Source organism: Ovis aries, chromosome 11 (assembly GCF_016772045.2).
Source record: "Ovis aries strain OAR_USU_Benz2616 breed Rambouillet chromosome 11, ARS-UI_Ramb_v3.0, whole genome shotgun sequence".
Taxonomy (NCBI): Eukaryota; Metazoa; Chordata; class Mammalia; order Artiodactyla; family Bovidae; genus Ovis; species Ovis aries.
In genome coordinates this window covers 55,331,338-55,353,410 of record NC_056064.1, presented here as the reverse complement: position 1 = coordinate 55,353,410, position 22,073 = coordinate 55,331,338, and the positions used below count along the sequence as shown (strand labels likewise).

The following is a 22,073-nucleotide window of genomic DNA, read 5'->3' as shown; positions in this document are numbered from 1 at the left end:
GCCGAGGCTTTGCCTGGAGCTGAGTCCAGCCCGTCCCAGAGCTGTCCTCCTTCGAGACGGGAAGGCTCTTTTCAGGCCTCATCTTGGGCGGTGCTTCTGTATTGGGAGCTCCTCTGAAGGGTGGGTTGGAGTGAGCAGCACATGCAGTGTGTACCCACCAAGGTCCTGACTCCGTCCCCGCAGGCCACGGGTGTCCCAGCCCGCGGGGCAGTGAGTGGCAGGGGCAGGCAAGGCCACCCAGCCCTGCCCAGCCACAGCATGCCGGTGGCCACGCTGCTGCCTGGTTGGCCCCAAGCTGAAGGCATGTGGGAGTGTGTCTACGTGCATCTGTGCCTTTGAACCCGGGGCTATAACCAGGCATCCGCTGTCCTGTCGTATGCCTCCTTGGCTGCCTCCCAGGGCCCCAAGAGTTGGGAATCCACCACTCCTGGGGGCAATCTGCATTCTGTCCATCCCTTCTCAGTGATGTGATGAGTTGCCCAGCCTCTGTGGTCTTCCTTTCCTTGTCTGCCAAGTGGGGATATTCCACTCACCTTCCAAGGAGGCTTCTGGAAGGTGAACACCCAGAATGAGGTTCGGGTACACCTTGTTCTAACTCACAAGTGTGTTTCAGTGCTGCTAGGTAGCAGGGCCCCCAAGGGGCAGCTGGGTAGATGGAGCGTCCGTCCTCCCTTCCCAGGTGGGGCTGCCCCCGGCCCCCCGACATGTACATCTTCCCCGGGCTGTGCAGTGTCATCCTTGTGCCTGTGTGGGTCCTCGGTACAGATGGCCCTGTGCCCGCTTGACCCCAGGCCCTACAAGGGTCTCCGGGGCAGAGTCCAGGGCAGCCTCGCCCTGGAGTCTGCAGGCCCCTCTCCTCCTGGGCGACCCTCCTGGCTTTCTCTGACTTCTGACCCAGAGGCCAAGGCTGGGGGAGGGGGAGTGGCACCACCAGGAGCCTGGGGCAGCTGGCTGATGAGCTGGTGCACCCTCCCCCACGGCTGGAATGCCTGGCCACCAGCTCAGCTGTTTGTCCAGGAGGTCGCTGCAGCCCAGTGCTCGGTCGGTTCTCACTCCCAGAAGCCTGGGGGACTTTCCCATGTTTGTTCCCCAAACCTGCTGCAGGGCCTCAGGTCAAGCAGGCACCTAGGAGTTTCCCGACTGCCTGCTGGTCCTTGGAGGAGTGGGGCCTTCTCTGGCTCCCCCTAAATGGGAAGCCATTTCCAGGGTGGGCCTGAGCCCCTATGTTTCCAAGGACAGGCCCTGGCGTCCTGTGGTCAGTGGGAGGTTGTGCTCTTGGAAGCAGGAAGCTGGAGCCCATGTGATCCCACCCTCTTCCCCAAGGATGAGCCAGAAATAGTTCCCCTTGGACTGGGGAATGCGTTCTGTGGTGGGCGGGCAGTTTGGGGGCTTTGAGCTGGTTTCTTTATTGGGAGCAGGTTTTTTTCTCCTGATTAGCCTCCCCTTGGGCCCGTGGGAAAACCAGCGCACCCCGTCAGAGCCCAAGGGCGCTGGACCTGGGAGAGCCAGAGATGAGACAGGGAGGTGGGGCGGAAGCCTGGGGCTGCGCAGGCCCCGGCAGCTGTGGGGGTGGACCCAGCTCCCGCATGGGTCCCCCGTGTAGGGTGGGATGGTGGAAGCAGCCTCAGCCCAGAGCCCCCGGACAGCCTTCCCTGAAGTCGGAAGGACGAGTCTGCAGGAGTGCTGACCCGCCACGGGAGTTCCCCTGGGCCTTTCCCCTCTCCCATCTGGGTTCTGATCTGTGAGCCCAGGTGGACCGCCTTTGCATTCCCACTTCCGCCCGGTTCTGAAGACAGAGGCTTGTGAAATTTCCCTTTCTGGGTAACCAGAGTTTTATGGTTCTCCAGAAAACAGGTTAACTATTAAGCTTAATTAACCTCAGGGCCTCTGGCCCTTCTTGTAGCTATAAAGCTGGGCTAAATGGCTTCCTCCCCCAGCTTCTCCCATTGGCTTTACAAGTCCTGCAGGTGGCTGGGAGCAAGCGTCAGAGCATTAACTGGCTGTGGGCCTCCGGGTACAGGGCTTCCTCCCTCCGGTCTCCTGTTAGGGAGGTGCACTCCAGGGATGGGCCGTGGGGAAGCCCAGGGTGGAGTGAAGCCGGCCCGGCCCGGGGCTCAGCCACCTGCAGGCTCGGGGAGAGAGGCTGCCCGCACTGGGTGCTGGGCCGGGCTCTGGGGCCTCCCTCGCCAGGTGCTCAGCTCTTCCCCGCTTTCCCCAGGGGGCCGCACACAAGATGAGGAGGTTCCTGAGGCCAGGACACGACCCTGCGAGGGAGAGACTCAAGAGGGACCTCTTCCAGTTTAACAAGGTAAGGGGAGTGGTGGGCTGGCCGGGTGTGGATGGTGGGCATGGAGGTACCCCTCCCGCAGGAACGTCCCTGGTGGCCCAGTGGTTAGGACTCCATGCTCTCACTGCCAAGGGTGCGGGTTTGATCCCTGGTTGGGGAACTAAGTGCCACGCAGCCAAACAAACGAACAGAAGGTGTCACCCTCCCCCCAGGCGGGGGCTGGCACTGGGGTCGCCTTTACCTGGACTATAGTGCTTACTTGGCACCACCCACCGTGCCCCCTGGGACCTAGGTTTTGGAAATGGGGTCTGGGTGGCAGCTTTCCTGGGCAAGGAGAGCAGGATGCCCAGCAGTGGGCTCTCCTTGCCCCTCATCTCTCTCTGACCTCGGTAAGTACCTCCATCTCTCCCAGCCTCAGTTTCCCCACCTGTAACGTGGGGATAAAACCATGCACCCCGCCTACCTCCCCCAGGCTTATGGGGGAGGCTTAGGGCTAGGGAGGATGAGATGTCAGTGAGTCCTGCAGAGTGTAGTCCTGTTCCCATGATGCCAGCTTCCTTGGAGCCCTGGGGCCACAGGCTACAGCTGTCCCCTCCCTCCTCAAATCATTCCCCAAAGAAAACACGGCGTTCCCTACAGGGGGGACGCATGGTTCCTTCTGGCAGGTTCTGTGCCTGGGCGGGTGGGGAGAGGCACCTGTGAGAAGGTGCAGGGTGGCATTTGACTGCCCCCACCCCACACCTGCTCCTAAGTCCCCCACCCCCCCAGGGTGAGTGTCCTTTTCCCAAGATCACAGGGCTTCCACGAAGCCTGGCGCTGGGAAGGCTGGAGCCAGGCTGTAAAGGGGAAGGAGCACAGTGCGGTTTATTAGCTCCAAGGCCACCTGGCAATCTGAAGCCAATCCGGGGTAATTAGCCCCTCTCACTTCTGCTTTGATCTAGGCCCCGGCATCCCCTCCAGAAGGTGGACGGTGGGAAGGGGAGCAGCAGAGTGCTCCTCCCCTCAGAGGGGCACCTAGGGTCCCTCCAGGCCACGCTGACGGGTGGGCTTCCAATCCAGCTTAGCCTCTTAGAAGAGGGGAGAGCCAGTGCCGATCACACACTGCGTAGGCCCATCATGTGGACCACGTGGAATTAGATCATTTAAGGGCTGGGCACAGTGGCCCTGGAGTGCCAGCTACTGTTTCCTGGGGCTGCGTGCCTCCCAGGGAGAGAGAGCTCCCAGGGGCGTGTTTAAGGCTGGTCAGGGTCCCAGTGCACTCTGCCGTTTTCCTCTAATTTTCTTGACCTGTGGCTCTGAGGGTACCCACCTCTGGGATCAGGGCTTCCCCGAAGAAACACCTCCTCCCACTGAGGTAAGGAAGCCATGGGTGGGGCTTTTAGGCCTTGGGATGGGTGTGTGTGTGTGTGTGTTTGCACTCGCAGGTGTTATGAATGGGAGAGCTGCCGTTCTCATTCCCAAGGGAGCAGCTCATGGGTGTTGAGTGCGGGTCTCAGAACCTCAGCACCCACCACGGGGCCTGAGTCTGACAGCTGTTGCCTTCCATTGCCCCTGATGACGCTGGGATCTTACACCCCAAAAAGGTGGCTGATTCCAGTGCAAACCGGATAGACAGGCTCAGCGAAGAGGGATGAACCCCCGCCTCAAGTTCCAACTGTGGAGCAATAGGGTGGAGCTGGGGTGGGGCCAAGGTAGAGGAATCGGCCCCCCACCTTGCCCCCAAATTCAGCTGCCCCACCCCCAGGCCTGGCTGGGGAGAGGAAGGGGAGACTCCTGGAATTCCTTCTTCCTTCCATTCACTTCTGAGAAACATGCTTTGAGTACCTACTGTATACACAGCCCAGGGCTGGGGCTTTGAGAATCTCAGATAAGACCTTTGCCCTCCAGGATGTTTATAATCTGGTGTAAGCAAGAGGGCTGATGGTCTGAAGTGGGGGAAGTCTTGGGAGATCATTGGGGAAGGTGAGGGCCTTAGACTCATCTAGGCTCTGGGTGAGCGGTGGAGCCTGGAGGGTCGGGATTGGAGGGTGAGGTCAGATCCTCGGTGATTGGGGAGCCCAAGCCCCGCCCCCAGCCGTGAGGTCCAGGGAGGCTGGAACCTCGGAGTCTGGGTCTGCTACACCAGAGCCTGGTGGGTTTAGAGCAGGGGTGTGAGCGATCTTATTTATGACTTAGGTAAGGTGCTTCTGGGACTTTTTTCAACCTTTCAGTCTGAAGCAGGTAAGCTCAAAGCCCTTAAGAGACGTTGCATTGACTGGGTGGGGCCCAGCAGTGGCAGTGGGGCGCTGGGCTTGGCATTGTTGACATTTGGGGCCTTCAGGAGCAGCAGCATGCCCGGCCCTGCCTCCCCAAGACATGACAACCAGAAACGTCTCCAGACGTGGTGCCTTACTGCCTGGGTTCGTTCACCAGCCAGGTGACCTTGGACAAGTTCTTGTTCAGTTGCTCAGTCATGTCTGATTCTTTGCAACTTTGTGGACTGCAGCATGCCAGGCTTCCCTGTCCTTCACCATCTCCTGGAGTTTGCTCAAACCCCTGTCCATCGAGTTGGTAATGCCATCCAGCCATCTCATCCTCTGTCGCCCCCTTGGACAAGTTCCTCATCCGTAAATGGAGAGGCTGGTAGAAACTAGCCCCCAGTGTTGGTGTGCGGATTAAATGAGTTAGTGTGTAAGTCGAGGGGCCTAAGTGGCCAGTGGTTCCGGTATTAGCACAGCTGTGAATGCTATCTGGCTCGAGGTTGAACTTGGACGGTCTTGGCACCCTCCAGCAGAGGTGTGTGACCAGGTCCTAGCAGACAGTGGGATGCACAGAGCTGGAGCTCAGAGCCTCACATCTGGGGAAGCAGTCAGTGTCTGCCCTGGAAGGGCTGGTCTGCAGGGCACCGAGCTGGGAAGTGGGACTTGGCACCATCATTGGCCAGTCCCAAGCGGCTTGCAGATGCCCACTTCTAAACCAGCGCTGGGTCTCTGCCTCCATCACCTTCTGGTGAAACTCTTTGACACTCGCTGCAAGGGAGGTGCCTCAGAGAGAGCAGCACGTCCTGTGTCTTTGGGAAGGAGCACTGTGGACAGATGCTCAGAAGCCCATGCTGGGGGCTGATTGTCTGAAGGGCAGCTCCGGTTCACCGGGGGCTCTGGGCCAGGCAGCGAAGGGCTTTGGAGCCAGGTGGTCTGGGTCTAGATGCCAGCTCACTGAGTGACTGCAGAAACGTCACTCTCTCTGCTCCTCAGGTTCCTCATCTGTAAAGTGGGTATTACAGTAACCCCTCCACCCCGGTGGTAAGCTGAGTAAGTTAAATTGCTTTGAATGGCGCCCACAAATGGCTGGTACCCTACAGGGTCAGCCTCGTCTTTGCCTCCTCCTGACGACTCAGGTGGTAGTGTTCCCGCTTCTGCAGGTGAAACTGAGGGCTCCATGCTTGCACGGCCTGAGCACCTGGAGGGCACCGACTTGGAACACAGCACCCAGTTCCATCTGTCCACAGCTGAGGCCTCAGGGTGCTGGCCCTGACTCTTACCGTGCCGCATGCTAGGTCCTTGGTCCGGTCGGGAGGACAGAGGAGTCGGCTGGCCATGCCAGCAGGGCCGCCGGGGACCACATGTAGGGACTGTGGGACCCACAGGAGGGAGGAAGGGACCCCGAGGGCACGTCGGTCAGGTTAAGTAAAATCTCTTCCTTGAAAAATCCCTCGAAGCCCGGCCTCCCTGGTGAGACCTGCCAGCCGGCTGATAAGGGCGCCTGGGCCCTTCCTGCCTGGGACCACCCTCCCCCACCCCAGGCCCTGAACAAACAGCGTGTTCCTGACCAGCTGCCCCTGTCCAGGGCAGGCTGGTCCTGGCTTTTGCATGGCTGGGCCCCTGGTGTCAGGTGACAGGCTCCCAGGGAGGGCCAGGTTGCTGCCAGCACCAGGAATCTGGGCTGACCACACCCAGCCTGGGCCAGTGCCTCCCTGTCCCCTACTCCGTCCCCCAGCACACCCCCAGGCACTCCTGGGCAGCCTTCCTCCCTGCCTCCGGCAAGTGATAGGGGCTCCTCAGCCCTCAATCTTGGACGGGATCCCCCTTTTCTGGGCGCAGGGGGGACCTCTGTTCTCTCCCTCCCTCTGCTGTCCTCCTTCCGGGGAACCTGATTGAGACAGACGGGCTTTCTCTCTGCACCGGGCTAATGTTGCAGTCTGGCGGCTCCTACAAATCTCTCCTTTCCCAACTCCCTGTCAAAAGGGTTCATTGTTCTCCCTTCTCTTGGCAGAGGTCACCTGAGCCAGGTAGCAGGGCGGGGACAGTGCCAGGTAGGCTGGATGCTGGGCCTGGGAGGTAAGGGAGGACAGCCCACAGCTGCCAGGCTCTGGTCAGCCTCTGCTTTGAACCAGAGCTGGAGGCGGCTGGGAGGGCCGGGCCTGCGTCCTGGGCGGAGGGCTGATGGGGGTTGCTCTGTGCCTTAGAAGTCCACACAGGGCCCCCCGCACCAACCCTGGGGCTGAGCCCCTCCCGTACCCGGGGGCTGCTTCCTTTAAGGGAGGTCTGATATCTGCCGTGCTCCGGGGTCCTGGAACTGTGCCTAAACCCTCCGCCAGCCTTGGGGAACGCTGCCAACCTGGGCCTGGTGCTCCAGGCAGGGGAACCGAGTCTTCAAAGGCCGAGAGGAGTTGGAGAGAGGGGCAACTGAGCGTGAGGGGCACCCAGAGCACAGGCCACAGTGCCTTGTGGAAGCCTCTGTTTCTCCCAGCGTCTCCGGCCCTAGGGGTCCACCTCCTGCCTGTTTCCCTTCAGGCTTTCACTGACTTCTCTTCTCTCCCTATATCCAAACCCCAGCAAGACCACCGAGGCCCCTCATAACTGGCCTGGGGTCCCCACGGCTCCTTGTTCTGCTGGGTCCCCGAGCGCATATTCCTCATGTCGCTTGGCCTCAGTCAGGGGTTTGTGGGTCTTATTTGCCTGTGGAAGGAAGCAGGGCCCCTGTGCCCACTCCCGGACCTGGGGAAGCCCCCGTCTCCACACTAATTACACTCGAATCCACTCTCTTGGCCCCAGCCAGTTAGTTGTTGTTCAGTGTGACTCTATGACCCCATGAACTGCAGCATGCCAGGCTCCCCTGTCCTTCACTATCTCCCAGAGTTCGCTCAAACTCATGTCCATCGCGTCAGTGATGCCATCCAACCATCTCATCCTCTGTCGTCCCCTTCTCCTCCTGCCTTCAGTCTTTCCCAGCATTGGGGTCTTTTCCAATGAGTTGGCTCTTCACATCAGGTGGCCAAAGTATTGGAGCTTCAGCATCGGTCCTTCCAATGACTATTCAGGATTGATTTCCTTTAGGATTGACTGAGCCAGTTAGGGTCACCATTAAATTCTCTCCCATTTTGTTTCAGCCACATTGTGAGGCACGTGGGGTCTTGTTTCCCCAACCAGAGATCAAACCCACACCTTCTGCATTGGAAGCATGGGGTATTAACCACTGGACCACCAGGGAATTCCTCCATTAATTTGATTTTGAGGGAGCTTTGGTCCCTCCCAAGTTGTCAACTTGGAGAAGACGCCTTGAGGGATATGAGGGAATGAGAGAGAATCTTTGAAGGAGGCAGGGGCCTTAAGGAGCAGGCCTTTGCCCTGTGAGGCCAGCTGAGCCCTGAGGCTCATCTTTTCCAAGCCAAAGGCAGCCCTGCTCAATGCAGTCTTTAGGATCGTCCTGGGGACCACACGTGAAATGAGGCAACATAGCTCGCCCAGCTCCAGACACCTTTTAAGTGGTAGCTGAGGATTCTAAGTTTCGTGGGCCTGACTCAGTTCCTGTTCTTTCTAAACCAGCCTATGAGAAAGAATGTGGTTTGGGAGGGAAGGGTGGCATAGTGTCCTCAGGACTCGAAAGGAAATGAGCTATGAGTACAAGTGATTGAACCATAGACCTGACCTTTATCTCCCGCTGCTGTTGGAGGAAAGAGTGACCTGCACCAGGAGTGACTCGGGTGAGATGTTAGGAGAACATGTGGCCTGAGCCCCTGACGGAAAGCTGTTTTCTCTTTGGCTTGACTTTCCTGCCAATGTCCCGAGGCAGACATGTCTAAGGCAGCACCCTAGTCCAATGGGAATATGAGACGTACGCAATTTAAAATGTTGTCGGAGCCACATTACAGTTTTTAAATAAGTGAGTTTAATTTTGATGAGGTATTCTGTTCAACCCAGTATATCCAAAATGTTATTGTTTCAACATGTAGTCAACAGATATTAGATTTTCTTAAAAAATTTTTTTAAATAAAAAGGATTATTCTATACTTACTGCACATCTCAATTTGGCCATTACGTTTTCTTTTGGAATACGTGATCTATATTTAGCATTTGGAAGATTTACAGTTGAAAAAGGAAATTCAACGCTCTGGCCTGCCTGACTCCAGCCCCTGTTGCTCTGGAACCCAAGAACATAACCTGGAAAGTTTTCTAATTACTGAATTGTGAGGGCCCATCCTTGAATTTAAGTTAAATACAATTAGAAGGTCAGTTTCTTAGTGGCAGTAGCCACATTGCGAGGACACAGGATCTATTTGTGGTTTATGGGTATTTTACAGGGCGTCAGGGCTTGGGCCCCCCACCAGGCTCCTGCTGGGTGCTTCCTCCAGAGTCCTCCAAATTCCGGAGGCTTTGGCCTTGAGCTGCTTCTGCTGGTGATGATGGGAAAACGCTGTCAGCCCAGGGAGGCCCCAGCAACCTGGGGCCGGCCGAGGGGGGCTCCTGGGGCAGCTTGTCCCACACACCGCATCACCCTCCTTTTCCTGGGAAATGTTTACATTCCAGATACCCTGCTATCTCCCCAAGGCTTTTCCAGGCTCTGCATTTTTTGCATAGCTGAACAAGAACCTGGACTGGAGCGGGTGGGGGTTCCTGCCGGCCCACTGCTGCCCCCTTCTAGGTACAGCCACTTAGAGGGCAGACTGTGTCCCTGGCAGAGAACAGGGCCTGCGGGGGCCCACACCTATGCATCCCAGAATAGCCACTCTTTGGAGCTCTCGTCCCCTGGTCGACCCCAGCACAGGGCCTCCTTCCTGGATCCACTGGCCAGGGCGGGCAGGCAGGCAGCAGTTGGGTTTGCTAAGCTATCGCCCCAGCTGTCACCAGGACTTATCTCTCTCTGCTCCTTGGAGGCCAAGTGAAGCCCAGAGCAGAGCCTTGGGCCTACAGAGAGCTGCCTCACAGGGGAAGCCTTTTTCTGCAGGACAGTCTCCATGGTTTAAAAGAAAAAATATCTTCAAAGTAGGTGGCTGACATCCTGTGTCCCACTCTAACCTAGCTCTACAGGTTCAGTATCCCCTGGAGTGGGGACTAGGGGTTGAGGCTTGCCGACTAAGAAACAGGTGAAAACCTTCCTGAAGATGGTTTGTCAATCTCCGTCTCTAGTGCTTACATCCATACATTTTTAACCTGTAATTCCACCCCAGGACATCTGCCTAAGGAAATACTTAGTTATAGGCAGAGATAGGAGAGCAAGAATAGTCATCAGCGTAACTATCAGTTGCAAAACCTCGGGTAACAAAGTAAATACTCAATAATAGAGGCCTAGTGAGTTAGGGTGCCTCCCCCTGAAGACTCTTCTTCAGCCAATTAAAAGTCATTTTAGGAGTTCCCTGGTGGTCTAATGGTTGAGACTTGGCACTGTCATGGCCTGGGTTCAATCCCTGATTGAGAAACTAAGATCCTACAAGCTGTGAAGTGCGGCAAAAATTTAAATAAAATAATAATTTTTTAAAAAGTCATTTGGGTGCTTGGAACAGCCTGGGCTGGTTTTAGGTAGGAAGACCGAACATAGAGCTGTATGTGTGTATATCCATGTGGTGCGGTCCAACCTAAGTCTCTGCTTTTTTTGTTTTTTTAATTTATACTTTATATTTTTATTTAAAAAATTAAAAACTTCTGTGTATATATATGTATTCTCTAACCAGGGACCATACCTGTACCCGCTGCAGTGGAAGTACAGCGTCTTAACCACTGGACCTCCAGGGAAATCCCAAAATTTAAAAAAAAAAATTGTTTAGAACGGTTACTTCCATTTACAGTTATTGCAAAGTATTCAAGTTGCTCAGTTGTGTCCTACTCTTTAGCAGGTCTTCCTGACCCAGGAATCAAACCAGGGTCTCCTGCATTATAGGCAGATTCTTTACCAACTGAGCTATCGGGGAAACCACAGTTATTACAAAGGGTTGGCTCTATTCCCTACATTGTATGGGACGTCCTTGAGCCTGTCTTAGACTCAGTCATTTGTACCTCGCACTCCCCACCTCTGTATGCCCTTCCTGACCCCTTCCCACTGGTAACCTCTAGTTTGTTCTCTACATCTGTGAGTCTGCTGCTTTTGGTTATGTTTGCTAGTGGTTGTGTTTTGTTAGATTCCACATATAAGTGAAAACATCGAGTGTGTGTCTTCCTCTGAAGTCGCTATCTGCAAGTATACAGCCACACACACCTACAATGGGACACACGGCCTTGCTAGCAAGGGTTACTCTGGTCGTAAGAGTGTGGGTGACTTTTGTTCTCTTTCTCAAGTTCGTTTGTATGTTCCAGGTTTTCTACCACATGTATTATTTCTAGAAAGAGAAATGAGCAAAGAAGCACTCCAGAAGCTTCCTCCGTGGGAAGATGGTGGAAGAGAGCTTACAGTGGCAGGGGTTCAGCGGTGGAGGAGCCTTGGGTCGCCCAGAGTCAGGAAGGGTGGCTGTGGGTTCTGTCGGACCCTACACACCCACCTGGAGCTGTGATGCAGCCGGGCTTCCAAACCGCCTGGTACCTCCCCTGTGCCAGCCCCACAGACTTGCCGTGCACCCTGGCAGGAGGGCTGGGTAGGCTCCCCACAGGGTAGGCAGTGGAGTAACCGTGTCAGAGTTCCTGGAGAGCAGGGGGCCCCCGAGGCATCTGGGGAGAATGAGCTCCCAGGGAGGCCCACGTGGCCAAGGACCAGGTCAGGAATGGGCAGAGGATGTGACCCAGGTGGGCCCAGCTAGGGACTGGGATGCGACTGAATTCCTCCTTCCAGCTGCCAGTGGCTCTGTCCTGCAGCTCCACCCTCCGGTGCTGACCCCTGCCCCCAGCTGTGGAGGGGCAGAGGGGGCGTGTCTGCAGGCCTGTGCATGCCTGGTTCTCGTTGCAGACAGTGGAGCATGGCTTCCCCCACCAGCCCAGCGCCCTCGGCTACAGCCCCTCCCTGCGCATCCTGGCCATCGGCACCCGCTCCGGAGCTGTCAAGCTGTATCCTTTCTGTCCTCCTGGCTCCCACCCAGGGAGGCCCTGGAAGGGCTGGGGGCCTTGGCATTGCTGAGATTCGAGAAAAGACTCCTCCACTGTCCATATAAAAACAAGTTGTGGGTGACCCCTCTCGTTCCAGGGACGTTCCAAGTACCCTCTTAGGAGTCAGCCCTGAATGCAGCGAGTGCAGGGAGGGGATGGGCTGAGCAGTGGTGCTGCGGTTTGTTTCTCTTTCCCCACCCCCACCCCGGAAGAATTAGTCGACTGGCCCCAGGGCTCTGTCCAAACTAGAGACAGGGTGGCCTTGAGTCAAAGGAGCTGTCCTAAGGCAGCTGCTCTTCTAGTTTCTACCCCTGGTCATGTGCACTCCCTCATACACATACAGATACACACACAGGTTGGCAGAGACAGTCTACATAGACACACACACGCACGCACACAGGTTGGTTGTCCTTACAGTCTTTCCCTGGCCTGAGGGTCAACATGGTCCAGTGGGTCTATTCAGAAGCCAGGATGGGGGATCACTGCTCAGGTCATCTGGCCTGGGCTGGGCTACAAGTCTGTGAGTCCCACCCTTGGATCTGACCTGAGCCCCCAGGGTGAGACCCAGGGGGACTGGGAGGTGGGGGTAGGGGTCACACGGGGAGAGCCCAGCTGGCACTTTCGGCAAAGCAGTAACTCCCTCCTGCTCCTCTGCTGCCGGATGGGGGTGGGGAGCTAGGCAGGGGGTGGTGTACGCACAGGGGTGCAGAGGCCAGGTCCCACAGGGCTCAGCCCTCCCTCAGCTGGTTAATCATTGCCAGCCCACGGCCATATCCTGGTTACAGCTCTCAGTGCTAAGACTCGCGCTCCCGGTTGCCGTGGGTGGGCCCACAGGTGCCCGCTGTGTGTCTCCTCACCAGTGCCACCATGTGGTGGCTGATGGTCTCCTACAGCTCAGGTTTTGGGGTTCAGGGAGAACGGGGCTGCAGTGGGCAGGCTGACAGTTGCCAAGATGAGGCTTCACCCTTCTAAGAAGACAGCCCCGCCGGCCTACTTCTGCCTCCTCCCCACCTGACCCCCCCCCACACAGAGGGGTCCCGCTGCCTGGGGGAGGGAGCCCCTCTCTGCTGAGTACTTGCACTCCGGGAGTGGGAGGAGGGTCCTGCCTTCTGGAGCTGTTTCCTGAGCCCTCCCCTCCTAGCTATGGTGCCCCAGGGGTGGAGTTCATGGGCCTGCACCGCGAGAACAATGCTGTGGTGCAGATCCACTTCCTGCCTGGCCAGGTGAGCCCACCCCACGCCCTTCTTAGTGGGTTTGGTGCTAATGAGAGGACCCGGGACAAACTTGCCTTTTCCCAGCCGCAGTTCATGACCCGCATCTCTGCAATGACACCCTGGGCAGCCCCGGTGTGTTGAGGCCACGGGAACACTGCCCCGCCCTGGTTAATGAGACCGGCCACTCCCGCCCCGTTCCCTCCCCAGTGCCAGCTGGTCACCCTGCTGGATGACAACAGCCTGCACCTGTGGAGCCTGAAAGTCAAAGGTGGGGTGTCGGAGCTGCAGGAAGATGAGACGTTCACGCTACGTGGCCCCCCAGGGTGAGAACTCAGTCTTGTCGCCCCCAGCCAGGAAGCAGGCTGGGCTGCGGGCTGCCCCCCCCCACCCCATCCTGAGCCCCAGCTCTCTGCCATCGGTCTGCAGCCTTGGCAGAAAACAGTAAATATGTTTATGCGGTCTGAATCGCTGTGGACGCCATTAAAGGGCACCCCAGGCCTGGGTGTCCCTGGCGCCACTGAGGGAATTGCGGGATTCCGCCCCCCCACCCACCCCCGCCGTGGGTCCCCCTTTGCCTGGGCAGTAGCCGGCTCACAGGCCGTCCTTCCCATCTGCAGGGCTGCCCCCAGCGCCACGCAGATCACTGTGGTCCTGCCACACTCCTCCCGCCAGCTGCTCTACCTGGGCACCGAGAGTGGCAACGTGTTCGCAGTGCAACTGCCGGCCTTTCACGTGCTGGAGGACCAGGCCATCAGCTCAGACGCCGTGCTGCAGCGGTGAGCCCCGGGCCCCTCATGCCCGCAAGGTGGACGCGGCCCACTCCCTTCCACCCCAGTGATGCCTCAGGAGCTTATCATTTCTCTCCTAGAAAGTCTGTGGGGACAGGAGGGCAGACTCTGAGCACCCCCCAACCTGTCCCCCAAACTGAGAATCTCGCCCTCCAAAATATTAGCACCCCAGCACCAAAAGGGGTCTTGGGAGTACTTGTCATCCCATTTAAAGAGGAGGAAAAGGAGGCTCATAAAGACCGTGCAACAATGCCGCTCTCAGCCCGGTGTCCCTGGCACCGGTACCACCCCTTTCAAAGCCCGGGGGCTCTGCCACAGGGCAGACAAGGCCCAGACCTCCCTGGTCGAATTCTGCTGATGCTCACATTTTGGAGTCTTGGCTACTTGTTCGCTCACAGGCAGGCTCCACGGCCCCAGACACCCGACGGCCACAACGTGTAGGGTTCTTGGGATCGTTTCAGAATCTTTGCTCCTGGACGGTGGTGTCTGAAGTAGAGAGGAGTTCAGATCAGGTCTGGGAATGGGGAGGGCGTGCCAGGTCCCCAAAGGGAGGCAGCGGAAGAGTCCAGCAGGAGCCGGTGGAGACCGCAGGGCCGGGATATGCAGCCCCTTCAGGCTCGAGCTTCCTCAGGGCTCCGGCCCATGCTTGGGGCTGGGTCCCTCTGAGCGCTGGGCAGGGTAGAGTCACACTGGGCAGTGTGACCGTGGTTGGAGCAGGACTGTTTGCAGGGGGCCGGGCATGGCTGGTGCTCAACAGGGCCGCCTGGCCTGCAGGCAGGACAGCGGAAGGACCTACTCCTCATTGTGGCCGAGCCAGCACCCACCTCACCCACACCGATGGGCATTTAGTCGGTCAGGGAGGAGCCCTTGCTGGGCTTTCCTAGCCTGAGTGCCCTGGGAATCCCTCCTATGAGTTTAAATCCTTGTTTTAAATGTACCATGTTAGGTTTGGGTTTGAGCATAGAAGCGCCCTCAGGATTCAGGCTGTTTCCATTTCATCCTTGGTGTTGGCTCTTGGTCCCGTGCCTGCTGCCTCATAGGCTTCTGTTGGCTGCAACACCTCCAGACTTCACATCAGCATTCCAGGCCCAGAAGAGGAGGAGGGGCTCAAGGCCACAAGAACTGATAACAGAGTTTTGTTTTGTGGGGCTTAAAAACTATTTTTATGGAATGCCACTGCCTTACAGAAATGCACTAAATTTGAATGTACATTTTAACAGATTCTTGTTAAGCGAGTGTCCATGCAGCCAACTCTGGGCAAAGACAGAACTTTGCCAGCCCCGCCCCTACCAACCCAGGATCCCCCTCCTGCCCCTCTCAGTCACAACTCCCTCCCTCCCCCAGAGGTAACCATCACATGGACTTTCCTAGAAACCACATCCTGGCCTTTCCTGGTGGTTGTACCCCCTGTGTCTGCATCCTTGGGGGGTTTTCTCCGTCTCTATGCATTCCTTCTCTCTCCCCTTGACGACGCATCTTAGCAGTCTTTCCATGCTTGACACGTTCAGCGCCCACTGCTTTGCAGGTGCTATGTGTGTAGTTAATGGGTGGCCAACACTCTCAGCCGTGCTGCGTTGGTGGCTGGTGACCTGGCTCACAGTGTCCCTTTGCCCAGGTTGCCAGAGGAGGCACGCCACCGGCGGGTGTTTGAGATGGTGGAGGCTCTGCAGGAGCATCCCTGGGACCCCAACCAGATCCTTATTGGCTACAGCCGGGGTCTCGTCGTCATCTGGGACCTGCAGGGCAGCCGCGTGCTCTGTCATTTCCTCAGCAGCCAGGTAAGGACGTCACCCGCTGCTCCCCGGCGCCCACCTGACACATCCAGCCCCTGTCTGAGGCAGGGGGGCGCAGGCGATGGGACCACCCCCCAGCCCCAGCCCACGCACGCTGTTTCTTCTTTCCCACCCTCAAGCAACTGGAAAACGTCTTCTGGCAGCGGGACAGCCGTCTGATCGTCAGCTGCCATTCTGACGGCAGCTACTGCCAATGGCGCATGGTCAGCGACAGCCCGCAGCCGGAGCCCCTGCGCAGCTGTGTGCCTTATGGTCAGTGCCCTGCCCGCCGCCGGGGCCACCCGCCAGTGAGCGGGGCAGTGTCCTCCCCAGTCCCCAGCCAATCTCCTGGTTTCCAGGTGTAGGTACCCAACTCAGAGGAGCAAAGCTGGGGCCCGGAGAGGGTGGAGAGGTGAAGGCAGTGATGACAGCCACACGGCGGGTTTTCTGACGCCCGCTGTGTGGCTTTCTCTGGGCACTGCTCCGGGCAAGACTCCTAAGCCTAGATGCGCTCTGTGAGTGCGCAGGGGTCTGTGCTGCGGCCCACGGGCCTCTGAAAGCGGGAGGAGCGTTCAAGCTTGTTCCTTCTCTTTTAGGTCCTTTTCCTTGCAAAGCTATTACCAAAATCTTCTGGCTGACCACCAAGCAGGGGTAGGTATCAGTGCCCTGTCCTAGTCCCTTTCTAGAGTCTTCCTAGAGAGCTAAAAAGGCTGGTCAGGCCTCTTCCTGGGGAAGATGGTACATAAAGGATGCCTTTGGGTCCCACATCTGGGTCCCCAGGCAACAGAGAGGTGGACATTCATATCTCTCTCTGGCAAATTCCTGAAAAAAACATTCCCTTTCTTTCCCTTTCACCCTCCTGGAGAGAGAATTGAGATCAGCAGGTTCCAAACTCTGTCTTACCAAACAGAATCATACCGGGAAACTTGGCACAGAAGCGGAAAAGGGTGATGGGGTCTGATTGAAGTGGGCGTGGTGGCAGACTCAGCCCATAGCCTGCGTGCCCTGCTGCTCACCCCCACGTTCTCCCGGGCTATTGAGCTGGGACAAGACGGGGTCCACCCCAGCCCCTCCTGGGAACCTTGAGGGCACACTCGCCCTGAGACTGGCCGCCCTCCCAGGCCCTGCCCTGGAGGCCAGTCACAGGACTGTCCCTGGGCCGGCTCAGCCGCGCGGTGAGCCCCAGCCCACCCCTGCTCTTCTGTGCCTACCAGGTTGCCCTTCACCATCTTCCAGGGCGGCATGCCACGGGCCAGCTACGGGGACCGCCACTGCATCTCGGTGGTCCACAGCGGCCAGCAGACAGCCTTCGACTTCACCTCCCGCATCATTGACTTCACTGTCCTCGTCGAGGTGGACCCTGCGGCCGGTAGGCAGGCGGAAGTGGGTGTGGAGGGCGGAAGTGGGTGTGGAGGGCGGGAGTGGGTGTGGAGGGCGGGAGTGGGTGTGGAGGGCGGGCCCTCCCCGTAAACAAAGATGGGGGGTCCTACAGGTGATCCCAGCGCTGCTGCCCTTGCATCCCTCAGCCCCACCGGGGGCTGTTCCCTTTCCTTCCCTGCTGGCCTGGGGGTTGTCCTTGCTGGCCACACCTCCCGCCCACCCTAAAGCTCTCCTTGCCTTTCAGTGGCTCACCTGGGACTTAGCCCAGAGCAGGCCAGATCTGCACTATTGGGTTTAACACTCACTTGGACATAGTGAAGCCCTCCTTGTGGGGTGGGGCCATTCGAGCTGGCCTCCTGGAGCTCAGCCAGGCCAACAGAGCGCTGAGTCAGCTTCCTAAATTGGGTGACAAGCAAGACCAGAAAGGGCCGGTGTCGAAATGTGGAGAGGAGGCCTGGCGGGAGATCTCCTGATGACTCCTCCCCAGATGGCTGTGACCCGACAGGCCCGAGGCCTCTGGGTGAGGGGGGCTGTGGGACGGCTCTGGTCGCCCTGGGCTGTGCTCTCCAGGCCTCGCGGGCAGCCCTTGGAGGGAGACTGTGAACCTGCTTTTCCTCTTTTTCTCAGCCCCTTCCATCCTCACATCTGACAGCGTGCTGGCAGCCAGGGCCAGTTTTGGGTCAGTTCTTTTAGATTTCCTATACTGGTGATCTGTGAACAAAACCAGTTTTCCTTCTTCCTTGCCAATCTGCATAGCTTTTATTTCCTTTTCTTGTCCTACTGCGTTAGCTAGTGCTTGAATAGGAGTGGTGAGAGGAGGCATCCTTGCCTTGTTCCTGATGTCAGTGGGAAAGCTTCAAGTTTCTCACCATCAATCATTACATCAGCTGTAGGTTTTTTCCTAGATATTCTTCCTCACGTTGAGGAAGTCCCCTCTATTTTCTTTACTGAGAGGTTTTTTGTGTTTTTTTTTAATCATAAGTGGGTATTGGGTTTTGTCAAACACTTTCTCTGCACTCAGTGTTATACTCATGTGATTTTCCTTTTTTAGCCTGTTGACACAATACATTACATTAATTGATTTTCAAATATTGATATACCTGGGGTACCTTACATACCTGGGATGAATCCCACTTAGTCATGGCATATAGTTCTTTATGCATTGTTGGATTCGGAGCCTGTTTCAAATAATTTATTATTTTTAAATATTTATTTAAATGTATGTATTTTTCTGTGCCCAGTCTTAGTTGTGGCATGCAGGATCCTTAGATGCGACATTCAGGATTTAGTTCAATCCCTGGCCAGGGATTGAACCCAGGCTCCCTGTCTTGGGAGCATGGAGTCTTAGCCACTGGACCACCAAAGAAGTCCCTGAGCCTGTTTGTAAAATACAGATTCCCTGGCTACAGCCCCTGAGCCTCAGATTCCACAGGACCGGGCCAGGCCGGACACACTGATTCCTTGTGGCTCCTGCAGCCCCTGACCCTTGGCCCGTCCCCACAGCCTTCGATGACCCCTATGCCCTGGTGGTGCTGGCCGAGGAGGAGCTGGTGGTGATTGACCTGCAGACGGCTGGTTGGCCGCCAGTCCAGCCTCCCTACCTGGCCTCCCTGCACTGCTCTGCCATCACCTGCTCCCACCACGTCTCCAACATCCCACTGAAGCTGTGGGAACGCATCATAGCAGCTGGCAGCCGGCAGAGCACACACTTCTCCACCATGGTAGGTGCGGCCCGGCCCGGCCCCGCCCAAGGAAGGCCCCGCCCCCAGGGCCAGCCCCGCCTCACCGCAGGCTGCGCCCCACCCGTGAACGTCATCATCTCCTCCAGGAGTGGCCCATTGACGGCGGCACCAGCCTGGCCCCGGCCCCACCGCAGAGGGACCTGCTGCTCACAGGGTAGGTGACGTCGATGGCACTCTCCTCCTGCCAGGTGGGACGTGCGGGGTGGGAGCAGAGCCCAGAGGGCTGCATGCCGGCCTGGCAGCCCTCTGACGGGAGGCAGGCCGGTTCCGCCCATAGGCATGAGGATGGCACGGTGCGGTTCTGGGACGCCTCCGGCGTCTGCCTGCGGCTGCTCTACAAACTCAGCACTGTGCGGGTGTTCCTCACTGACGCAGACCCCAACGAGAGCCTCAGTGCCCAGGGCGAGGAAGAGTGGCCGCCCCTCCGCAAGGTGAGGCCCAGAGCTTGGGCACCAGGGAGGGTGGGGGCGGGTCAGGCCCAGAGCTGAAGGCCACTCATGGGCCTCCTCTCCCTCGGCAGGTGGGCTCCTTTGACCCCTATAGTGACGATCCTCGGCTGGGCATCCAGAAGATTTTCCTCTGCAAATACAGCGGCTACCTGGCTGTGGCCGGCACAGCAGGGCAGGTAGCATCCCGGGCTAGGCGTGGGGAGGAGTGGTCAGAGGACCCAGGGCAGCGTCCAGGGCCAGGAGCTTCCTTCTCAGCATTGTGTGGGGAGGTTTGGGGCAGCAGGGCCAGAAGCCTGGGCTTCCCAGGTGACTCGGTGGTAAAAAAAAAAGAAAGAAAAAAACCACCTGTCCATGCAGGAGGCATGAGACCAGGTTCCATCCCTGGGTTGGGAAGATCCCCTGGAGGAGGGCATGGCAACCCACGCCAGTATTCTTGCCTGGAGAATCCCCATGGACAAAGGAGCTTGGCGGGCTGCAGTCCATGGGGTCTAAAGAGTCAGACACAACTGAAGTGACTTAGCATGCACACACTGGGCCAGGAGCTAGTCTCGTGAGTGCCCACTGATGGTGTCGCCAGGAGCGTCACCTGCCCTTGACTCCTCCCAGTGAATAGGAGTTCCCAGATACCATTATAAGGACACCTTTGGAATGGCGACTTCTCCTCCAGAAGCCAGGATTAAGGGCCAGAAGTTGGGCACTTGTGACCCTGGGCCTTGGCGCGTGTCTTGGGTCCCCTGCCATCGGGGTCCCGGGGCCCAGCTGTCCCCTGGAGCTAGGGTGGCTCAGCCCATCTGCCGTCCGCCCAGGTGCTCGTGCTGGAGCTGAACGACGAGGAGGCAGAGCACGCGGTGGAGCAGGTGGAGGCCGACCTGCTGCGGGACCAGGAGGGCTACCGCTGGAAGGGCCACGAGCGCCTGTGTGCCCGCCCAGGGCCGGTGCGCTTCGAGCCCGGCTTCCAGCCCTTCGTGCTGGTGCAGTGCCAGCCCCCGGCTGTGGTCACCTCCTTGGCCCTGCACTCTGAGTGGCGGCTCGTGGCCTTTGGCACCAGCCACGGCTTTGGCCTCTTTGACCACCAGCAGCGGCGGCAGGTCTTTGTCAAGTGAGCAGCCCACCCACCCAGAGCGGCGGGGGCCTGGGTCTGGGATCAGCGCCTGAATCGGCAGGGTGTCCCTCAGAGCGTGACGGCCCTGCGTCCCCCCTCCCCGGCCCCCAGGTGCACGCTGCACCCCAGTGACCAGCTCGCCCTGGAGGGCCCGCTGTCCCGCGTGAAGTCCCTGAAGAAGTCCCTGCGTCAGTCCTTCCGTCGGATCCGCCGCAGCCGGGTGTCCAGCAGGAAGCGGAGGCCCGCCGGCCCTCCGGGAGAGGTAAGGCCAGGGCCGGCCATGCCTGCTTCGGCCGCAAGCTCCCCCGCCCGACCCAGTGACCTCGGAGCTATCGCTCTGCCTCTCTGTGCCTCTGTGTCCCCAAGTGTGAACGGAAGTCTCTGTAACACCTCAGGGTCACGCCCTCGGTCCGTGAGACCAGGCGAATGGTGGCGGGCCAGGCGGTGCGGTAGCCAGTCCTCCCTGGAAGGGAAGCGTGGAGCAATCCGATGCCCCCTGGGGAAGGAAGGCCTCTGCCCACCCTCAGGCCACGTCCACCCACTGCAGGTGCAGGAGGGGAGCAGCAGGGCAGAGCGGACCGGCCTGCAGAACATGGAGCTGGCGCCCGTGCAGCGCAAGATCGAGGCACGGTCAGCAGAGGACTCCTTCACAGGCTTCGTCCGGACCCTCTACTTCGCTGACACCTACCTGAGGGACAGTGAGTGGCCGGTCTGAGATGGGGGAGCCCGGGCAAGCATCTTCTGGCTTGAGGGTGTGTTGGAAGCTGCTGGCTGATTTGCCCTTAAGAGGGTTGCCCCTTCGTGAGCTCGGGCAGAGCCGGAGCCCCCATGCCTGCCTCTTTCTCTGTGTGGACTGGGTCTCTGGGTATGGTCGCCCTAGCTCCATACCCAGGCCCCATTGTGCTCTAGAAGCGTGACCTTGGATGTGTCACTTAGCCTTTCTGGGTCTTGCTTCTCCCCCTATAAAATGGGGCGTAGCTTCCTCCTAGAATGGTTGCATGTGTTGGGACATGCCACATACCTGCTGGTACCCAGGAGGCCCTCTGGAAGCTGACTGTGTCTCTTTTCCTGCTAGGGTAAGGGTGGGCCGAGGGCTCTTTGCTGCTGTATCTCGAGGGCTGAGCTGTCCTGGGCTTGGGATCATCTTCACGGGACCCTTGGTTGTCAGGGAGCCTTGCAGGCCCTTCCTGTCTATACCAGGACATAGGTAGGGCCCACAGCAGCTCCATTTCACAGAGGAGGAAAGGCTTGTGAAGTTTGCTGGCTTGAACTTGGAGTCACACGGGTAGTGAGCTAGGTCTCCTGGCTTCCCTTGAGCCCCAGAGTCAGGGGTTAAATGTAAACCTCGGCCTCCTGGCAGGTTCCCGCCACTGCCCCTCGCTGTGGGCTGGCACCAATGGCGGTACTGTCTACGCCTTTGCCCTGCGCGTGCCCCCTGCCGAGCGGAGAATGGATGAGCCAGTGCGGGCGGAGCAGGGTGAGTGCTGGGCAGGGCAAAGGCACTTGTCTGCCTAGGCTGGGGGCAGGGTGGCATCTCCAGCCTCACCTCCATCCCCACCGCCTATCTCCATCCCACAGCCAAGGAGATCCAGCTAATGCACCGAGCGCCCGTGGTGGGCATCCTGGTGCTGGATGGACGCAGCGTGCCCCTTCCCGAGCCCCTGGAAGTGGCCCACGATCTGTCAAAGAGCCCGGACATGCAGGGGAGCCACCAGCTGCTCGTCGTGTCAGAGGAGCAGTTCAAGGTGCCTTATGGGAGGAGGCAGGGCCCCCAGGGATCCCTCCACAACGGACAGCTGCTGGGACTCCTTTAAAGTTGTGTATGTAGTTGTGTGAGGGCTGCAGAGGCACCAGAAAGAAGTGGGGTCTTGGTGGAGTCCGCAGGGTCAGTGGTAGGAACACTGAAGCAGGACTTGTGTCTGTGGAAGGGAGAGGAGATGCAGACAGGGAACTAAGAGACCCTAGCATCCTCGCAGTCCGAGCGCAGTAACCACACGTCTAAGTGCCGAGGGCAGGAGCACTGGGGCTGAGCAGGCCTCGCCAGGAAGCTGGGCAGGTGGCAAAGGGCCAGGC

At 58.4% G+C, this 22,073-nt stretch overlaps 1 protein-coding gene across 3 annotated transcripts in view; it reads left to right on the top strand.

The window, feature by feature from the left end:
• The window catches only part of LLGL2 (LLGL scribble cell polarity complex component 2), a 33,058-nt gene that overhangs the window by 8,799 nt on the left and 2,186 nt on the right, over positions 1-22,073 (top strand). For all 3 annotated transcript variants that reach the window (XM_027974078.3, XM_027974076.3, XM_027974077.3), the window contains 18 exons: positions 2,219-2,308; positions 11,417-11,514; positions 12,695-12,776; positions 12,975-13,090; positions 13,385-13,543; positions 15,171-15,333; positions 15,468-15,600; positions 15,924-15,978; positions 16,542-16,696; positions 18,211-18,428; positions 18,536-18,603; positions 18,727-18,880; positions 18,970-19,074; positions 19,705-19,997; positions 20,112-20,262; positions 20,548-20,698; positions 21,361-21,477; positions 21,579-21,745. In XM_027974078.3, the coding sequence (XP_027829879.1) occupies positions 2,234-2,308; positions 11,417-11,514; positions 12,695-12,776; positions 12,975-13,090; positions 13,385-13,543; positions 15,171-15,333; positions 15,468-15,600; positions 15,924-15,978; positions 16,542-16,696; positions 18,211-18,428; positions 18,536-18,603; positions 18,727-18,880; positions 18,970-19,074; positions 19,705-19,997; positions 20,112-20,262; positions 20,548-20,698; positions 21,361-21,477; positions 21,579-21,745 (2,460 nt within the window). In that variant the 5' untranslated portion in view covers positions 2,219-2,233. The remainder of the gene's footprint in view (positions 1-2,218; positions 2,309-11,416; positions 11,515-12,694; positions 12,777-12,974; positions 13,091-13,384; positions 13,544-15,170; positions 15,334-15,467; positions 15,601-15,923; positions 15,979-16,541; positions 16,697-18,210; positions 18,429-18,535; positions 18,604-18,726; positions 18,881-18,969; positions 19,075-19,704; positions 19,998-20,111; positions 20,263-20,547; positions 20,699-21,360; positions 21,478-21,578; positions 21,746-22,073) is intronic.